The following is a 17496-nucleotide window of genomic DNA, read 5'->3' as shown; positions in this document are numbered from 1 at the left end:
TTCCCCTTACCCCTTCCCCTCGTTTTGCGCGTCCACGTCAAGGAGTAGGGGTGTCCCAATTCTCTTTAGCTTGAAGGAGTAGGGCTAAGCGAAAGGGGTGAATACAAAGATTTGAACAAAGATTTTTCAGGACCACACTCGAAACCAAGGGGTAAAAAAATTTCCCAGAATACACCAGCCACAATAGCAGTTTTTCTGAACCAGGAAATAAGGAGATCCACAAATTAGAATTTTTTTTTTTTGTCATTATTACAAATTTTTACAATAAACAAGCATATGTTTTAAAATATTCATAACTGCGTTCGTCTTTTACCGTCATGCTTTTTAAAAAAATGTGATCTATAAAAAAAAAAAAAGCGATCAATAATCCATAATCATAACTCCTGTATAGCAGTCCCTCAACATTCTGACACTCAATGACACTCGAATCTCCTGTCAGAAGTCTAGTGGCTAAGAATGGGCTTTTTACAGTGTCTGCTATAATGTTAATGTTTTTTTGGTGTGTTTACATAGATGAATGTGGCCACTGTGTTAAATGCGCAGTATAGTTACGATAATATTGCCACATTAGATCATCATGATAACATGATATATGCCTTGTGTGATTTCTTGAAGATAAATATATAAAAATAAAGCACCTGGAATGACTACAGCAGTCGCGATCGTCTGATCCCATATGAAGCAAGAGATCGCGATGACAAATGATGATGTATGCAGGTGCTGTAGTGCTGTCCCAATTCTTAGGGGTAAATTTTAAAGCCCTTCCCCTTAACCCTCAGTTTTAAGGGCCAAGGGGAAGGGGTAGGGGTACAAAAATAGAATTGAGATTGGGCCAAAAAATGGTGAGCATATTTTGTGCATCTTTGTTGCTAAAAACATCCAATGAAATGGTAGGACTATGTTGTTGTGAAGGCACAGAGTAAAAGACACCCAACAACAATTGAATTGAATATCTTTTTTTTGTCCAAACCAGGAAAAATGCATCTCATTTCACCTACATATAAAGTTACTCAAAGCAGCTAAATGCAAATTTGTAGTCAATATAATAAATCTCAACATTCACTGTTTTAGGCACCGTTTACAGAGATGCATTAGAGATTAAAAAGGCATAACTTATGCTATGGTTACACCTTCTGTTCACACTACCTCTGAGTTTATACTTTATTGCCATTTTTATTTGGAAACGGGATGGTGCTCCATGTGAGTGTGGGTGAAGCTAAACAATGACATCTGAAAACGGAGGTGTGACTGCTGACATTTCGCTCCGTGAATTGGTATTATGGGCCATTGCAAGGGCATTTTTAGCTATTTTTGTGCAATTTTTTTTTTAATTTAGCAAATTTGTGGAATAATTTTTGATAGTAAAGTAACTAATAACTTCATTCATTCATTTTCTTTTCGGCTTAGTTCCTTTATTAAGCAGAGCTTGGAAAAGCGGAATGAACCGCCAACTTATTCAGCATGTTTTACGCAGCCGATGCCCTTCCAGCAGCAACTCGTCACTTTGAAACACCCATACACTCTCATTCACACACATACACTACGAACAATTTATCCAATTCACCTATAGTGGATGTCTTTAGACTGTAGGGGAAACAGGAGCACCCGGAGCAAACCCACGCGAACACGGGGAGAACGTGCAAACTCCACAGAGAATTTTTGTTATTTCACATTTATGATCCATTACATATAGTAGGGTTGAGATATATTGCAAAAAAATAAAAATGATCACAATATCATGTTTTATATCTTTCGTTATCGATAATTATTGAATAGTTTTAACAGTCCATTTAGGAATATTAGAATTTTATTTAATCACTTTATTTTAATTTACCAACATTACCAAGGCAAATAGTTTTAATAGTCAAAAATATTTCAACTAAATGTCTCATCTGTTTATAATAAAATAAGCATAAGTGTTAAAGAGACTCTTAAACTTGATAAATATAATGTTACAAAGTGCGTTCAATGGTAACGTAAAAACGCTGAACAATCAAAGCAAACTTTAAGGTATCAATAATAATGATCTATTAAACCTCAAACTCTGTGAACAAAAATTATGATAATCAAATCTGAGCTTTCAAGTAAAGGAACCAGCCATCATTATTCAAATTCATACTGCTCATTTCAAAATGTAAAGTTGGATGACTACATTACCCCTATGCTAAAAACTCTTTCAGACGTGGAGCTTGTGGCTGGGGATGCACAAGAAAAGAAACCAAAAAGCCACTCTAGCGACATAATTACAGCCTTTTTTATTTACAATCTCTTCACTGCTGCTAGCCACGGCACTCGTTTTCTTATATGTTGTTATTCTGACCTGAAGTGACAAGTGCACTCACGTGGTGTCCTTGACCATTTACAATGGGCTTTACGAGAGACACCAGGGGAGCATGAGCAGAACTAGGCGACCATCCACCGCTTCCTCAGAGGATGACAAACAGACAAACCATTGCTGCAGCTCGGATGCAAGTTCATGAAGAAAAGTAAAAAGCACTGCAGTGTTTATGTTCATTGTGTTTGTCTGAGGTAATTAGTCTGCTACAGTGGTTCTCAAACTTTTTTCATGAAGTACCACCTCAGAAAAAAATTGTCTCTCCAATACCACCATAATGACAAGCTAGATTGAGAACATTTATTATTTATTATCATAAATAGTTTGAACATTAATTCTGTACTGTGCTTACAGGTTAAAAAAAAAAGTCAACGTTTAAAATGTTCTTTTAAAAATTGATTAAAAATAGTAGGCTACTGTTCTAAAAGTAAAGAGAAAACTGCTGTACTTGTATGTAAAGCATTAACAAATAGTAACCCTTTCATCAAAACCTGGAAATGTTGGTTGGACCTCATAAATATAGACTATATGTCATCATAATCATATATAAACTCTTTTTGATAAATGTTGAAATATGTTGCATGTACACTAAACATCTAAACATTAACTTGTATTTTAAAATAAATTATTTGAAATTACATATTTAAGTAAAAGTTTGATCTGCTTACTGCCAGGCCTTTACAGTTGACCAATTCATACGTGCTTTATCCATTCATGCGTGCAGAATTTCCATGATTTGTGATCTCATCTTAAGTGGGCCGTGGAGTTTGTTAACCGCACACAGAGACTAACTTTAATTTGGATATATTCTAGCTCCAAGCTTTAAGCAAGGCAAAGTTGAGTCTATGTTCTATGTCCCTAAATCTGTGTGCCTAAATCTGAAGTAACAAATTAATCCAAAGCCATGCTGCTTTACAAAACAAATAACTTTATATATCGAAAACACGAATTTTTTTACACAACTACGAAAACACATTTAACACATTTTTGATAATTAATTTACCAATGATGATGAAGCATGAGGAGATTCCTGAGTTTGTAGTAACTGAAATGTGTATCTGATCTGCAAGAGTGCCTCTTTCTCTGGCTCTGCACCAAAGCAGGTTGATTTTTAGCATCTAATGACGCGATGAACTAAAGTAAACATTCTAAGCACAGAGATGTAATCGTATGCTTTAGGGAACAGCCGGTGCTAATCACATCAGAGTAATCGTTCGCTTCAAAGGGTTAAAAGTGTGGTTTTTTTTTTTTCTTTATTATTATTCAGTATTTCTCCACGTACCACTAGAAGGAAGCCACAGTTTGAGAACCACTGGGCTACCGTTTATACTGAAATATATGTATATTCCATACATCACGTGTTCACCGCTTGCACAACATGCTTTGCTCCTATATTTGCATCATGCAAGTCGCGTGCCTCCATGGGAAGTGACACTTACACACTAAGCTTATTGGCATTCTTTTCAAGGTGCGCGCTCAGCAGCCACATTTTTAATAAAACTATAGCCTTCATACCCAAACTTCATACCGAATCTTTTTTTATCGATATTGACAATGGTGTTTGGTCAATAAATATTATTCTGTCCTACAAGCGCGTTTCTTCTACGCGTTATTGACAGATAGCTAACAGTTAGGAATCAAGAAAGGATCAGACGAAGGAGTAAAGCTGAACTTTTTACTGTTATGTTCTTTCCTCTTCCTTGTTCTTTTTTGTAAAACTGAAACATACAAAGATTACAAAAGTCTCATTACAGAGAGTTCAAATTAATACAAATCAATTTACATTATTCACAATGTCATCTGAACAAATGTCAGAAGGGTACATTCAAGCTCTGATTAGCATTATCATTACTTAACAGTGGTTCTTTTTATGCTCTTACTCATTATTTTAGTATACATATTTATGTATGCATATACAGTAGTTCAAACAATATTAGAAAATAACAGACTTACAGGCGAAGCCTTTCCTAGGCACAAACACAAAGAAAACAGAGAGTTCTTAGTCAGCTTAGACCGCATGGAGAGAATCTGGAACACTGCGATCACTTCCTGATTAACCTCTAACCTAAGAGTCTGGTGATCTAAATCGACCAATAAGAAAAAAGCTTGCACTTATCAGTGTCATTACACCAAATTACCACAAGATGGAGCCAAATAATTATAATGTGTAACATGACAAATATCAATACCGATTTTTTTTTTCACCCAGCCCTAACATATGGTATTTTACCAATTTGAAATATTTAGTTACAGTGACAAGCTCTCGGTCACTTCCAGTTTTTAAAAAGTAGCTCATATGAAACAAAGTTGGAGACTCCTGGGGCCTCATGTATCAACGCTGCATACGCACAAAAACTTTGCGTATGCCAGATTTCACGCTCATGTTTGGATTTACTAATGATGAAATGAATGTGAGTGTGCGTTGGTCCAACTTCATGTCTGGCCTACGTGCATTTCTTGTGTGTTTGTTATATTTCCATTGGCGACTCCTAGAGGCAATTATGTTAAAATGCACACTACAAAGTATCTTTGAGCCATGCAATGGCAGCTGTATGAAACAGGATCATCCGCATGTCTAGCAGGTACATAAGGTTTCCATACCATGTATTTGACCAGCCAAACATTAAAGCGCAATTTGCAGCGATCGCCGGTTTTCCCAATGTAAACGGAGTGATCAACTGCACGCACATTGCTATAAAGGTGCCATCTGAAGGTGAATTTGCATACGTGAATCGGAAACATTTCCATTCAATAAATGTGCAAATAATATGTGATGCTCAAATGCGCTTAACATAATACACACACTTATTAATGATTCCTACTTGTCTTCCTCATGATGAAGAGTAGGCAAAATCTGATATGTAGTGTGGGAAAAAAGAAGAATGAGTTCATCAGACACTGGATTCGAACCGAGTTCATGGTCGATCGTGTCAAAACATGTTGCCATGCGCTTTACAAGCTACGCCACTCACGCTGCTGATAGATGCTCTCTTTAGTTATGTTGTCTCTGTCAATCAAATGGTGATGGCCGAGAATCACTCAACTAGCTCATTCCAACGTGGTGTACTATTTGCACATAGCCTAAATAGACACTATAAAAATGTACACCTTTACGTTAGACCATTTCTTTCTTAATTCACTCACAATGCGATGTTCAGACTCCACTGCGTTATCCGCATCAGCTAAACTCTCCCACTCTCCTTGCAAATAACACCGTTTTTCTCTGGTCTACCTCCGAAAGGAGCACCTCCAATTCACATTCTGTTCAAAGTTTCTCTTTTTGCTTGCTTTTGCCATTGCTTTTTTATGTGGTTTTGCCAAAGTAGAGTCATTACCATATTTATTAGGGGGAGGAGGCAGGGAGGGGTTTTGCGCTCGTGCACATGTGCTCAGTTTCACGTTAATTCGGATATACAAAAATAATATGCGCGTGATTCCACGTACACAGTGTTTTATTTACAGCTTTGTGCGTACGCAATGTTTTAGTATGAAATCAACACAAGTCTTCTTACATGATGCCCCTGGTGTATGGTTGCATGATGTATGTTTTCTTTTTTTTATCATTTATAACAGTTTTTAATCAGCGCAAAAAAGTATTCGTTTTTATACAATTTTTTTATACAAATTGAATAAATGCCAGAAAAGCGCCAGTGTGGATGTGGATCATTTTCATTCCAAAACTAAAACACATGAATGTAAAAAGGGACTTAGACACATGGCCCAAATATTTGCATCTTTCATGCGGTACAATTTAAAGTTCAGTAAGTAAGGAGGATAACACATTTTAATTTAACAAATGGACTGCCTCCATTCAGTTAGAAACATACTGTACTATGCTATGGGGTTTAATTTGTTAACTGTAAAAACAGTGTTTTTTGCTAAGAAAAAATTTAACTATACTAAACTCCAAATACGCTGTTAAAACTATATATTTTTTATAAATTATAAATACCAACTCATCATTATATCTAATTATAGGATGCATGCTAATATAGCCAAGCTAGCCATAGCACACATGTACTAATATAGCAAGTTAGCTATACCACACATAGCAGCATAGCAGTCTTGACATTCTGTGGCCAAAGAACATGCGCTGAATTTACATGCAATGTGAACAGACACTGATCTCTGAGCCCGTATGACTGACAAAACCACAAACAAGAAGTGGTGTTTGGAAACGCAGTTTCATTTTGGAGCCACCACTCACTTGGTTGTATAAAAGACAGTTTCTTTTCTATCGCTCAATGCAGATGTTCTCGGAGAAGTATATGATGCTGATGGTGATGGAGACTTTGATGTACAAGATGCTAAGGTTTTGTTGGGTGAGTGCAATTGACTTTATTTTTAATGTGGCTTTTTAGTGCAAGACTGTGTTTCCGTTTCTTTCAGCCTTAAAGAAGTGGGCTAAACACGCTTTTCCTGTGTCACTACAATATGTTGGTACTCTGAACCTAGTCAAATGTATCTGCATATGAGGTTTCCTGTCATTTGATGGTGTTAGCAGATACTGTCCATGGATCTAAATAGTCTTGTCTTAGTGAAACTGTGCATGGATCAACTATTGCTTTCAATGGTAAACAAACAGTGCACACATTTAGCTGATATGCTTTCCGCAGTGATGTTCACACTGTTGCACAGAATTAGAACTAGTTTTTCCACTGTCAGGTCTTTGCTTAACTGTTCCACTACTAGACTGTTACAGATATGGTTTTATTTTCTTCTGTATAGGACTGATAACAGAGCACTTGCAATGAAAATTTTGTTATTTCTACACTGCTTGGCATGAATGAGTACTTTAAATGAGTATTAATGGGGATTTTCTTTTTGAAAACGAATATTTTTAATAGGGCTGCATGATACTGGAAAACTCGGACATTGCAATATTTAGTTTTTCTGCAGTAAATTTTGCGATATAATGTATATACGATTTCACCAGATGACTTGAAAACTGCTATTTGGATATAATTTATTAAGTTAGATTTATTGGGATGATTCTGTAGAGAACTTAGTTATGCATGAAACTTAGTTATGCATGAAATTACAAGCGTAGATAAATACAAAAGAGCAAAGACGGAAGTGTGATAGTAGTATTTTATGGCTTTCAGGGCAGTTAAATAGTATTCAAAGTACAGAATTTGAGTAATCAATGTAAAATAACATTGCAAAAGGCTTTACTGTATAAATCATTCGATACACTTAAGGTACACACTAAAGAATACTATATGTTCCTGAATACTTTGAACTCTGTCAGGCCTTGAAAACATGTGCAAATAATACAATTTCACTCTATTATGTTTAAACTCTGCAATAACTTCACAATTCTCGTGTTCCTGGTCAACTTCAATCATAACTCAACATTGCATATCCTGCGGATATTGCATATATTGCGGATGTGCACATTGCGATATTGATGCTGAAACAATATATTGTGCAGCCCTAATTTTTAACCATTTCTCAGTGAATATAGACAAATTATTTATTTATTTATTTAGTTGCATTAAAAACAAACAGTTTTATTAAATTAAAATAAGAATTTGGTTTAAAGTTACAGTTAAATTCAAATGAGTTATTGCCAAAATAAATAAAATAAATATATATTTATATTTGTGTCTGTGTGTGTGTTTGTTTTTTCTTTTGATTTTTCCAGTGTATTAATGTTATTCAATATTTTTCCCCAACATATAAATTTGGGTGTACAAATGTTTGGACCATGATTTATTTTTTCGATTTAGAAGTAACCAAATGATTTTGTTAGCTCACATTGCCAGTTTTGTGGTGAACAATTCCTCTGTGCATGTCATTAGAAAAAAACATTCTTGCCTTTCTAATCATTAATTGAAATCTGTAAATGCAAATTTTGTAATATGCTTAACCACGCCCCTCCAGCTGTCAGTTTAGACAACAAACTGAGATGGTGAGCAGGAGGAGTCTGTTAGGTTGTAATAACTTTTCTAAAACCCCTTTCCCAGTCTTTCTGAATAAAACGCCTACTTTACTACATCCATTCAGCCTGCAGTAGAAAGAACAAGCCATGTCCACTGATTATTCATTTAAAAAATCAGTTTCTAACTACGTCACAATACAAAAAAATAAATGAATATCGATCGCAGCTTCTGGTTCATTGGGACTTCAACAATCAATCAAAATTTAAATAATAGGGTGCTTTCACGCCTAGACTTTTGTTTCGAAACCTGTCTTGTTTCCCCAGTAAGTGCGGTTCTTTTGGCATATTTGAATCCAGCAATCGTGCTGGGATCCGCGTCAAATCAGTCTGTCCGAGATCTCCTAAATGAGTTGGTTTTGGCTTGATTGAAACGAACTCTGGAGCAGCTAGATCGATTGTAGTGAGAAAGCAATACGATCCGAACCAGGCTGTATCACACTGCATGGTTTCCACTACATTCATTCTTCAATGGCAGGGCGCCACGCCAAAATTCATCCCGCCACGGCTACATTACAGCTTCTCATTCTAAACATTTTATTTTTTTAATAGCAGGTGATAATCGCGCCAAAACGTTTTTAAAGGGTAAGTGAATTATAACCGCGTGAATTTGTTTAACCCTTTAAGGTTACGTGCTGAATGACTGACAGGAGTGTGATGCGTGAGGCCAGCAAACACGACGTATAGCTGTTTCACTTTACTTCAGGATGCATTAATGGCGCTCTGTCGGTCTATTGGAGACATTCATAAATATTCCTAGCAAATCTAATAAGCGTTTATTTGAGAGCGCACAAGAAGATCTGTGCTCAGTGTTGCCAGATGATGCTGACTGTTTCCAGCCCAAAAGCTGTCGAGATCACAAGCATTTATACACTGTTCTAGCGTATGTATGCGAAGAATGGGGGCGATGGCATCTCTTTGGGAGATCAAAACAGGATTATGACGGCAGACCGGGGCTGGCGGGCACGCCATTGAAAAACCGCCCAAATTTTCACTACCCGCCTATGTCACTTTTTAGCCGCAAAAATAAATTAAAAACCGCCCAATCTGGCAACACTGTACTGCGCATGAGCAGCGCGTATTTGAGGGCGCGCAAGAAGTTTTGTGCATGAGCAGAGGAAATCGGTGCGCAAACAAGGAGATTCGCATGTTGCAGGCTATTACATAAATGCGATCTCGACTCATAATACTGCGCTCACGACATTTGTCATTGAAATGACGCCACAGTTAGTTAGTAGATCTGTGTAAAAAAGGCCTGCCGCCACAGCTGGAAAAAATCCTAGAGAAAACACTGCACTGTATTATGGATATGTAATATATATCATATATACGGCTATATGTGGTTATGAGTAGGGCGGGATGTCATTCCTACCGGTAAATGTGCGTTTCATGTCAAATACGAAAGTGAAAGCATGTTAATTATTACTGAGAGCTGTTTATCCCTTAGGAAAATTGACTAAACAGCAGTCTTGGTTTATCTGTTATTTCTTTGTATAGACCAATTACCAACCTACGTCACACATGAGGTTATACGGGTGTCTGCAGAGCCATTTGAGCTCCAGCGAGGGGGAGCTTGAGCTCTTGCTCCTCCTCCTGTAAGCTGTTTTAATGCATACACCCACTCCACCCCTCACCCCAACCCCCAGTGACATCACTCATAGAAGAAGTGCAAGGAAGGAGGAGCTGGAGCTCAAGCTCCCCCTTGCTGGAGCTCAGCTCTGCCCAAGTGGCTCTGCAGTGTGCACCACTTGAAAAAAGACAGGCTGCAATAGTAAAGATGTCATGCTGTGCAGTAGGATGCCACACTTGAAAGTCCAAAAATAGAAAACTTAACTTTTACCATAGACCACACTGCTTTAATGCCAACTGCAGACGTCTTTGGCTAAAAGGGAGCTGAATGAAGTGACGACCTTATTAGAAATGCTGGACTCTGCAGTTCTCATGTTATATCAGGTAAGTTAACGCTATGCTGAATCATACACATTACTCTTTTTTGATTGCAGCAATGATTTCAGCAAAAACAGTTACATATGGTGAATTAAACTGCGGACACTGAATGCTAAGAATGAAACGTGAAAGTGTAAGTTATTAAGGTAAACTTGGTTTCATATTCACACATTCATTCAGTGACAATTTGTGACACACTCCCTATATTATTTACCATGGCACTTTGAGTATTCGGTCTGAAATAACCTGCAAGTGTGACTTGAAAACAACATTAACACTGTTTATTTGGCTGTGAACAATGTTGTACTTTGATAGTCATAGGCTGCTAATATGATTTTGCTATTTAGAGTTTGCAAATAATACTTTTATGAAATTATATTATTAATGAGAAAGTCCGAATGTGCGAATATAAAACCAACTTTTCCTCTAAGTGTAAGTTCACATACACTGCCGTACAGGTGCAGTTCTCTGTCAGAATGTAGTCGTTTTGCGTGTTGGTGATTAATTACCCAGGCCTTGTACAGCTCCGTCTTCTTTCCTTGTCTTTGGTTAGGCAGAATCTCAGTTTTTAGCTCTACATAAGTGTTGAATCTGGTCATCATGGAATATTATTTCTTGCACATGACCACACAGAACAACATTGTTGGCATCCAAAAACTTGTAGACCGTTAACTTCTCTCTTGTAAAATCACTGGGAGCTTCAATGAGATTGTATATTTGGGGCTGGATGCTTGGTCATTTCGTCTTATCCAATATCCATTTGGGAGGGTGCTATCGCAAATGGACCTGTCAGATGAACGCTGATCACTTTAACATTAATTTTGCCGAATAACTGTGCTTATCACTGGGTGACGAGCCATTATAATAAGCTGAAAGCATTATGTAAATAATATATATAATGTGTAATCAATATATCTTATTTCTAAAACAACAACAAACTCGGATGTCATTCCCTCGCTGTAAATGCTAGCAGTCCCGGTTTCTTTCTGCTACCTCCCTGCACGCGTATCCTGAATGTTTACAAACATGGTAGTTGGTCTATAATGTAAAGCCTATAATGCATAAGCCAAAAATCTTACGTCTGATTTATATCTAGTGACTATGTCTGTGGGTGTCGACATTCAAAATTAAAGTGCAACTTTTTGCTTATATTTCCTTATTGCTTGTTATAAATCACAATAAGAATGTATGTGAGCTCAGTGGTTTCTGCTAATTTAGTACGTTAAGAAACTTTGCCATGTGAAAGCGAACAGCACCAAGAACAAAAAGCAACAGTGTAACAATTTTAATCGCTTTGGAACAAAAGAATAGATCTACAGGTGTGAAAGCACCCTGAGTAAAAGATAACACAATTAAACAGATCTTGCTTTTGCTTGAGATTTTTCTTTTCATGGAAAAACTAAATTCAAAACTACATAGCCATGTGTGATAAAGGGATTGGAACCATAAATTCTGCTGTGTAGCAAAATATCTTGAAGGAGAACGTCCAGCCATCTATTAGTGACCTCAACCTGAAGCAAACTTGGGTTCTGTAGCAGGACAATGATCCAAAGCACAACAGCAAGTCCACCTCTGAATAGCTGAAGAAAAAACAAAATAAAGACTTTGGAGCGGCCTAGTCAAAGTCATTATCTGAATCTAATTAAGATGCTGTGGCATGACCTTAAAAATTTGGTTACTGCTTGGAAAAACCTCCAGTGTGGCTGAGTTACAACAATTCAGCAAAGATGAGTGGACCAAAATTCCTCCACAGTGCTGTAACAGACCCATTGCAAGTTGATTCATTGCAATGCTTGATTGCAGTTGTTGCTGCTAAGGGTGGCGCAACCAGTTAGAGAGTAAACACTTTTTCACACAGGGTTATGCAGTTTTGTATTTTGTTTTCCCTTAATAATAAAAACTTTCATCTAAAAACTGCATGATGTTTACTTGTGTTATCTTTGACGAATATTTTAATGTGCTTGATGACACGAGACATTAACATGCAAAAAGATAAGTAATCAATAAGGGGCAAACATTTTTTTTTACACCACTGTATATACACTATATATATCTAAGCATTTTCACATATTTAATTACTAACCTTAACTTTTCAAAATGTTCTAAGTGAAGAATAATACTGCTGGTGGATCTTGAGTAAAGATGAACCTACATCAAGTACATATATTCTCTCTAGGTCATATCTCTTGGCTTCATGTACCATCTGTTGAAATGTTTCTCACAGTTGTTTATGTACGATGTCATGAAGGGTAGGAGTTATGATCATGTTGGATGATTGACAGATTGAGAGCAAATGACTGCTTTCTGACTCCTAACAGATGCACATGAAAGACATGCAGTGTGATCTGTAAGCTATTTCAAGCTCTGCAAAGCAAACATTTCTGTGGATAATTTATACATATGATATTCAGTATTTTTAAATACAAAGTAAACCTGAGAGTAAATCTGTTCTGACTAAGACAACAATGATAATGAGAGAATCCATTCTCATTTCTTACTTCTCTTCAGCATTTACACTGATTTTCAAACATCAGCAATAAGTTTTGCAAATCAGCAGTAGATTTCCAATAGCAATCTAAAGCTCAAAACTGGATTAATTGCACCTCTTTGCTTGATAAAAGATCAACACACTGGTCAGAATATAAACTTGTGGTATGAATACTATAGTTCCATAGGGATCTGTTGGGTCTATTCAAAAATGTCATTGCATCATGTATTCGGTTAAAGGGTTAGTTCAACCTGTAAAATGAATTTTAGGTTATTACAGTGCTTATAGAAAATCGTCATACCCTTTTGAAATGGTTACTCTATTTGTCAAACAGCCTGAAATCAAACCACATTTTAAACAACTTGTCCAGATTTATTTACAATTTTGGTCTTACAACATCAAACTGATGGATGAAAAAACACAACAGTTCTTATAAATAAAAAACTAATAAACATAAATAACAGCTATGCCTTTCTACAACTTTATCCCGGAGGTCTTTTGAAAGCTATTTCCCAACCATGTAGAATTCTTTGCAGTACCATACTCTATAACCAGTGGGTTCTTCAAGAAACTTTAGTAAAAAGTGGAATAAGTGGCTGATAGCTTTATCAAACAAGGTCATTTTGATTAATCCTTTTGTATTTCAATGATATTTTAACATTAATGATGAGGATTATAATAGGCAAGGCATGTTTATTTATATAGCATATTTCATACACAGTGGCAATTCAAAGTGCTTTACATAAACAGGAATAAAAGAAACAAGTATAAGAGAAATAAAAATAAATAATAACAAAATGTTAAAAAAATAAATAAATGTAAAAAATGTTAAAAAATAAATAAATAAATAAAACATAAATAAAACATAAAGCATAAAAACAGATAGAATGTGTTATAAAAGAATGAAAAATTTGTACATGCAGCTAAAACAAGCTAACATTTATTTTCCAGGGTGCAATGTGAGAAAAAGGTATAGGTTTTCACAGGGAATGATGATTTTCTAAAGGCATTGTAACTACTCACTATCATGTCGTCCCATTCCACTGAGACCATTTTTCATCTTCGGAACACAAATTAGGATATTTTAGATACTAGAAATTCAAGAGCTCCCACATCCTCCTGACTTCAATGGCATAACAGTAATCATACAAAGCTCCAAGAATACTTTTGTTTTTGCCAAGAAACTGTAATGAAATCATTGAACTGCTGAAGTCAATGACGACAAAGTTTTTTGCTTGTTTTCTGGACGTCTACGAGCCTTTTCTGTCTGGAGCATGATAGAGCTCTCTGGTTTCATCTAAAATAGATTAATTTAATGAATAAAGGTTTCAGGCATTTGAAACAACATGAGGGTGAGTGATTAATAACATAAATTTTATTTCTGAATTTTCCTTTACCTGCCGAGTGTGACAGACCTCCAGTCGAAAGTGACAGAGCAACAGAAATCAGATTGCTGCCACCATTCTCACTTGTGTGTGTCAACCACCTCACACACCTTATTCTTGCACAGGAAAATTCCCTGCAGTTTTGGTGCTGCGTACATCTGAAAGTAGCTACAGCCACTCACATGACAGCAGTGGAAGGCACAGCCAATCAAAATTTGGAGCAGTAGGACTTAACCTGGGGATTTAAAGAAGAATGGGATTTAACCATTTATGCAGCTCTAGGTTAATGTTGAAAGCGTGAATATTATTTTATTTTATTTATTTTATTGTGTGAATTAAATTTATTGGTGGGGACACGTCAATCGGTGCTTTTTAAAACTCTATCAGTTGGGTTTAAGAAAGGGGCCGGTGGGTCGCGGGATCGGTTGGTTGGTCAGTCAGTCAGTTGACAGTGGCCTCTGGTGGATTTAAGCAAGAACAGCAGGTGTGAATAGGACTCGCAAGAGAAGTTTAAGACCTGAAAAAGCATACACAGCGGCCTCTGAAGAATTCATGAAAACAAAAACGGCAAAAAATGTAGCTCCTGGGACGTATTTGGAACTCTTCAGAAATGTATATTGGGGTACATTTTCAGAATGAGCCTGGATTGACACCCCTGCTCATAAATGAAACATGCTTCAGGTGTATTTAAAATTGTTGGTTAATAACAGCCGTGGATCACACTGACTGCTTGTCCATGTTTTTGCATATGGGTTTTCTATTTATTAACGGATTTCTCCCCTTTAGAAAATGCTACCGTGGCCAAGGAAAAAACTATAAGAAAAAATGTCACATTGGAAGGAGACAGTATCCAAGCAGCCCATTCCAAGCTGGCCTGTAAAGACTTTTTATGGCTATAGCATGGGCATCGATTTGTCTGTGTGCTTTTGGATTGTACTTCGTGTTTGCTTGCATTGAGAAGCTGATATAAGTTTGAGGTTGCAGCATTTGTGTCTGGCATGGTGGAAGGTGTCCACTGGTGTGCTGTTTGAGGTCTTTGAAGAAACTTGACTGAAATGGATTCATGAGACTGGAGTGTAGTGGTTAAAATTTTAAAATAGTTTTAAAATAGGTAATGCATGTACTAACGTGAACTAAGAATGAACAAAACTTGTACAGCATTTATTAATCATGGTTCAACGTTTACTAATGCATTAGTAAAATCCAAAGTTGTGTTTGTCAAAGGGATAGTTTACCCGAATGTGAAAATGCTGTCATCATTTACTCACCTATTACTTGTTTTAGACATTTATGAGTTTTTTATTTTCTGTTGAACACTAAAGAAACCTATAACCACTGAGTTCCATAGTATTTGTTTGTCCTACTATGTAAGTCAATGGTTGAAGGTTTCTTTAAAATATCTTCCTTTGTGTTCTGTGTCAGAAAGAAACTCATAAAGGTTTGGAGGGTGAGTAAACAGAGAGCCAATTTTCATTTCGGGGAGAACTATCCCTTTAACATTAGCTAATTCACCGTGAGTTAACAAGAACTAACGGTAAACATCTTTATTTTCATTATTGTTAGCAAAGATTAATAAACACTGTAATGTATTGTTTGTTAATTTCAGCAGTACATCCTTTAAAAGAAAACGTAACCTTATTGTAAATTGCTACCAAGTTTTCAGTTCAGATTTATCATTCAGGATTCTGCTAATGGTTGTTTGTACCCTAAAATGTATTAATACATTGTTTAGAATTGTTTTGGATCATGTGTTTTCTAACTTTTTTCTAACTAAATGTGAGCCACATTTGCTCATCCTGCATCTAAACCGAAGTGCTTTTTATAATTGACAGTTTTTTCTCTTTCAATGCAGATGAGAGAGTTAAAGAAGTGGGGTTAAAAAGAGAAGGAGGTACTTGGCATGTGTTCTGCAGTTCTGGTGTAGCACAGCAAATAAGATTTAGTTAAGCTTTTCTTTGCATGCTTTGATTTAAAAAAATCTGTTTTTGAAATGTCAGTTATGGGTTTAATTGTTGTTAATTGATATAATGAAAACAATACAATGTAATTTTCTCACACTGATGTTGTTACAAAAGCTATATGACATTTTGAATAACAATTCCATGTGCTTGTTTGTGTGTGTGTTAGGGGTGCAACAATACAGATTGTTTACAGTTTGGGTTGGTTTTAGGGTCACCGTTTTGGTATGATTTGGTATATGATATGTTAAAAAATTTAAATTAGGACATTGTCGAATCACCCACTTCAAATCGGCTGGACAAAATAAATAAATAAATAAATAAAAATAAATAAAATAAATAAATACAATATTGAATACCAATTGAATACACAAGTCCGGTACATTGACACAAGTATTGGTCATAATTGAGCTTTTTTGTGTAGAAGCAAGACCTAATTTGTTAGTCATAACTTTTATTCTCCTTCAGATGAGGCATTTCTTAAATATCCCTCGCGAGTTCTCTTTTCGCTTTGAGGTTCAATGTTTAAATAAAAAAAGCTTATGAAGTTAGCTTAAATAGGAATAGTGACATGGGCTTCTGGTCCCACGTGAGCTCACTTGCTGGCATGCAGTACACTTCATTTTCACATTTATGTGAAAGTATCCCTAACTTTAGCTCTCCCTGATGGGACATTTACTCGTGTGGAGCCATGTATTCATGGACATACACTCACCGGCCACTTTACTAATTACACCTGTCCAACTGCTCGTAACACAAATTTCTAATCAGCCAATCACATGACAGCAACTCAATGCATGTAGGCATGGTCAAGACGATCTGCTGCAGTTCAAAGCAAGCATCAGAATGGGGAAGAAAAGTGATTTAAGTGACTTAAACGTGACATGGTTGTTGATACCACACGGGCTGGTCTGAGTATTCCAGAAACTGCTGACCTACTGGGATTACTGGGATATCCAGTGAGCAGCAATTTTGTGGGTGCAAATGCCTTGTTGATGCCAGAGGTCAGAGAAGAATGGCCTGACTGGTTAAGTAACGCAAAAAACCACTAGTTACAACCAAGGTATGCAGAAGAGCATCTCTGAATGCACAACACGTCCAGCCTTGAGGCGGATGGGCTACAGCACCAGAAGACTACACCGGGTGCCACTCCTGTCAGCTAAGAACAGGAAACTGAGGCTACAGTTCGCACAGGCTCACCAAAATTGGACAATACAAGATTGGAAAAACGTTGCCTGGTTTGATGAGTCTCGATTTCTGCTGCGACATTTAGATGGTAGCCTCAGAACTTGGCGTCAACGACATGACAGCATGGATCTATCCTGCCTCGTCAACAGTTCAGGCTGCTGGTGTAATGGTGTGGGGGATATTTTCTTGGCACACTTTGGGCCCATTATTTCTAATCGAGCATTGTGTCAACGCCACAGCCTACCTGAGTATTG

The 17496-nt window shown here is 36.7% G+C and overlaps 1 protein-coding gene across 1 annotated transcript in view; it reads left to right on the top strand.

Annotated features, from left to right (window-relative positions):
• The window catches only part of unm_hu7910 (un-named hu7910), a 61243-nt gene that overhangs the window by 9013 nt on the left and 34734 nt on the right, over positions 1–17496 (top strand). Inside the window, 3 exon segments of the mRNA XM_056462198.1 lie at positions 6586–6657; positions 14883–14972; positions 15949–15987. Coding sequence (XP_056318173.1) covers positions 6586–6657; positions 14883–14972; positions 15949–15987 — 201 coding nt within the window.

This window comes from Danio aesculapii, chromosome 7, assembly GCF_903798145.1.
Source record: "Danio aesculapii chromosome 7, fDanAes4.1, whole genome shotgun sequence".
Lineage (NCBI taxonomy): Eukaryota > Metazoa > Chordata > Actinopteri > Cypriniformes > Danionidae > Danio > Danio aesculapii.
This window is presented reverse-complemented; position numbering and strand designations above follow the sequence as displayed.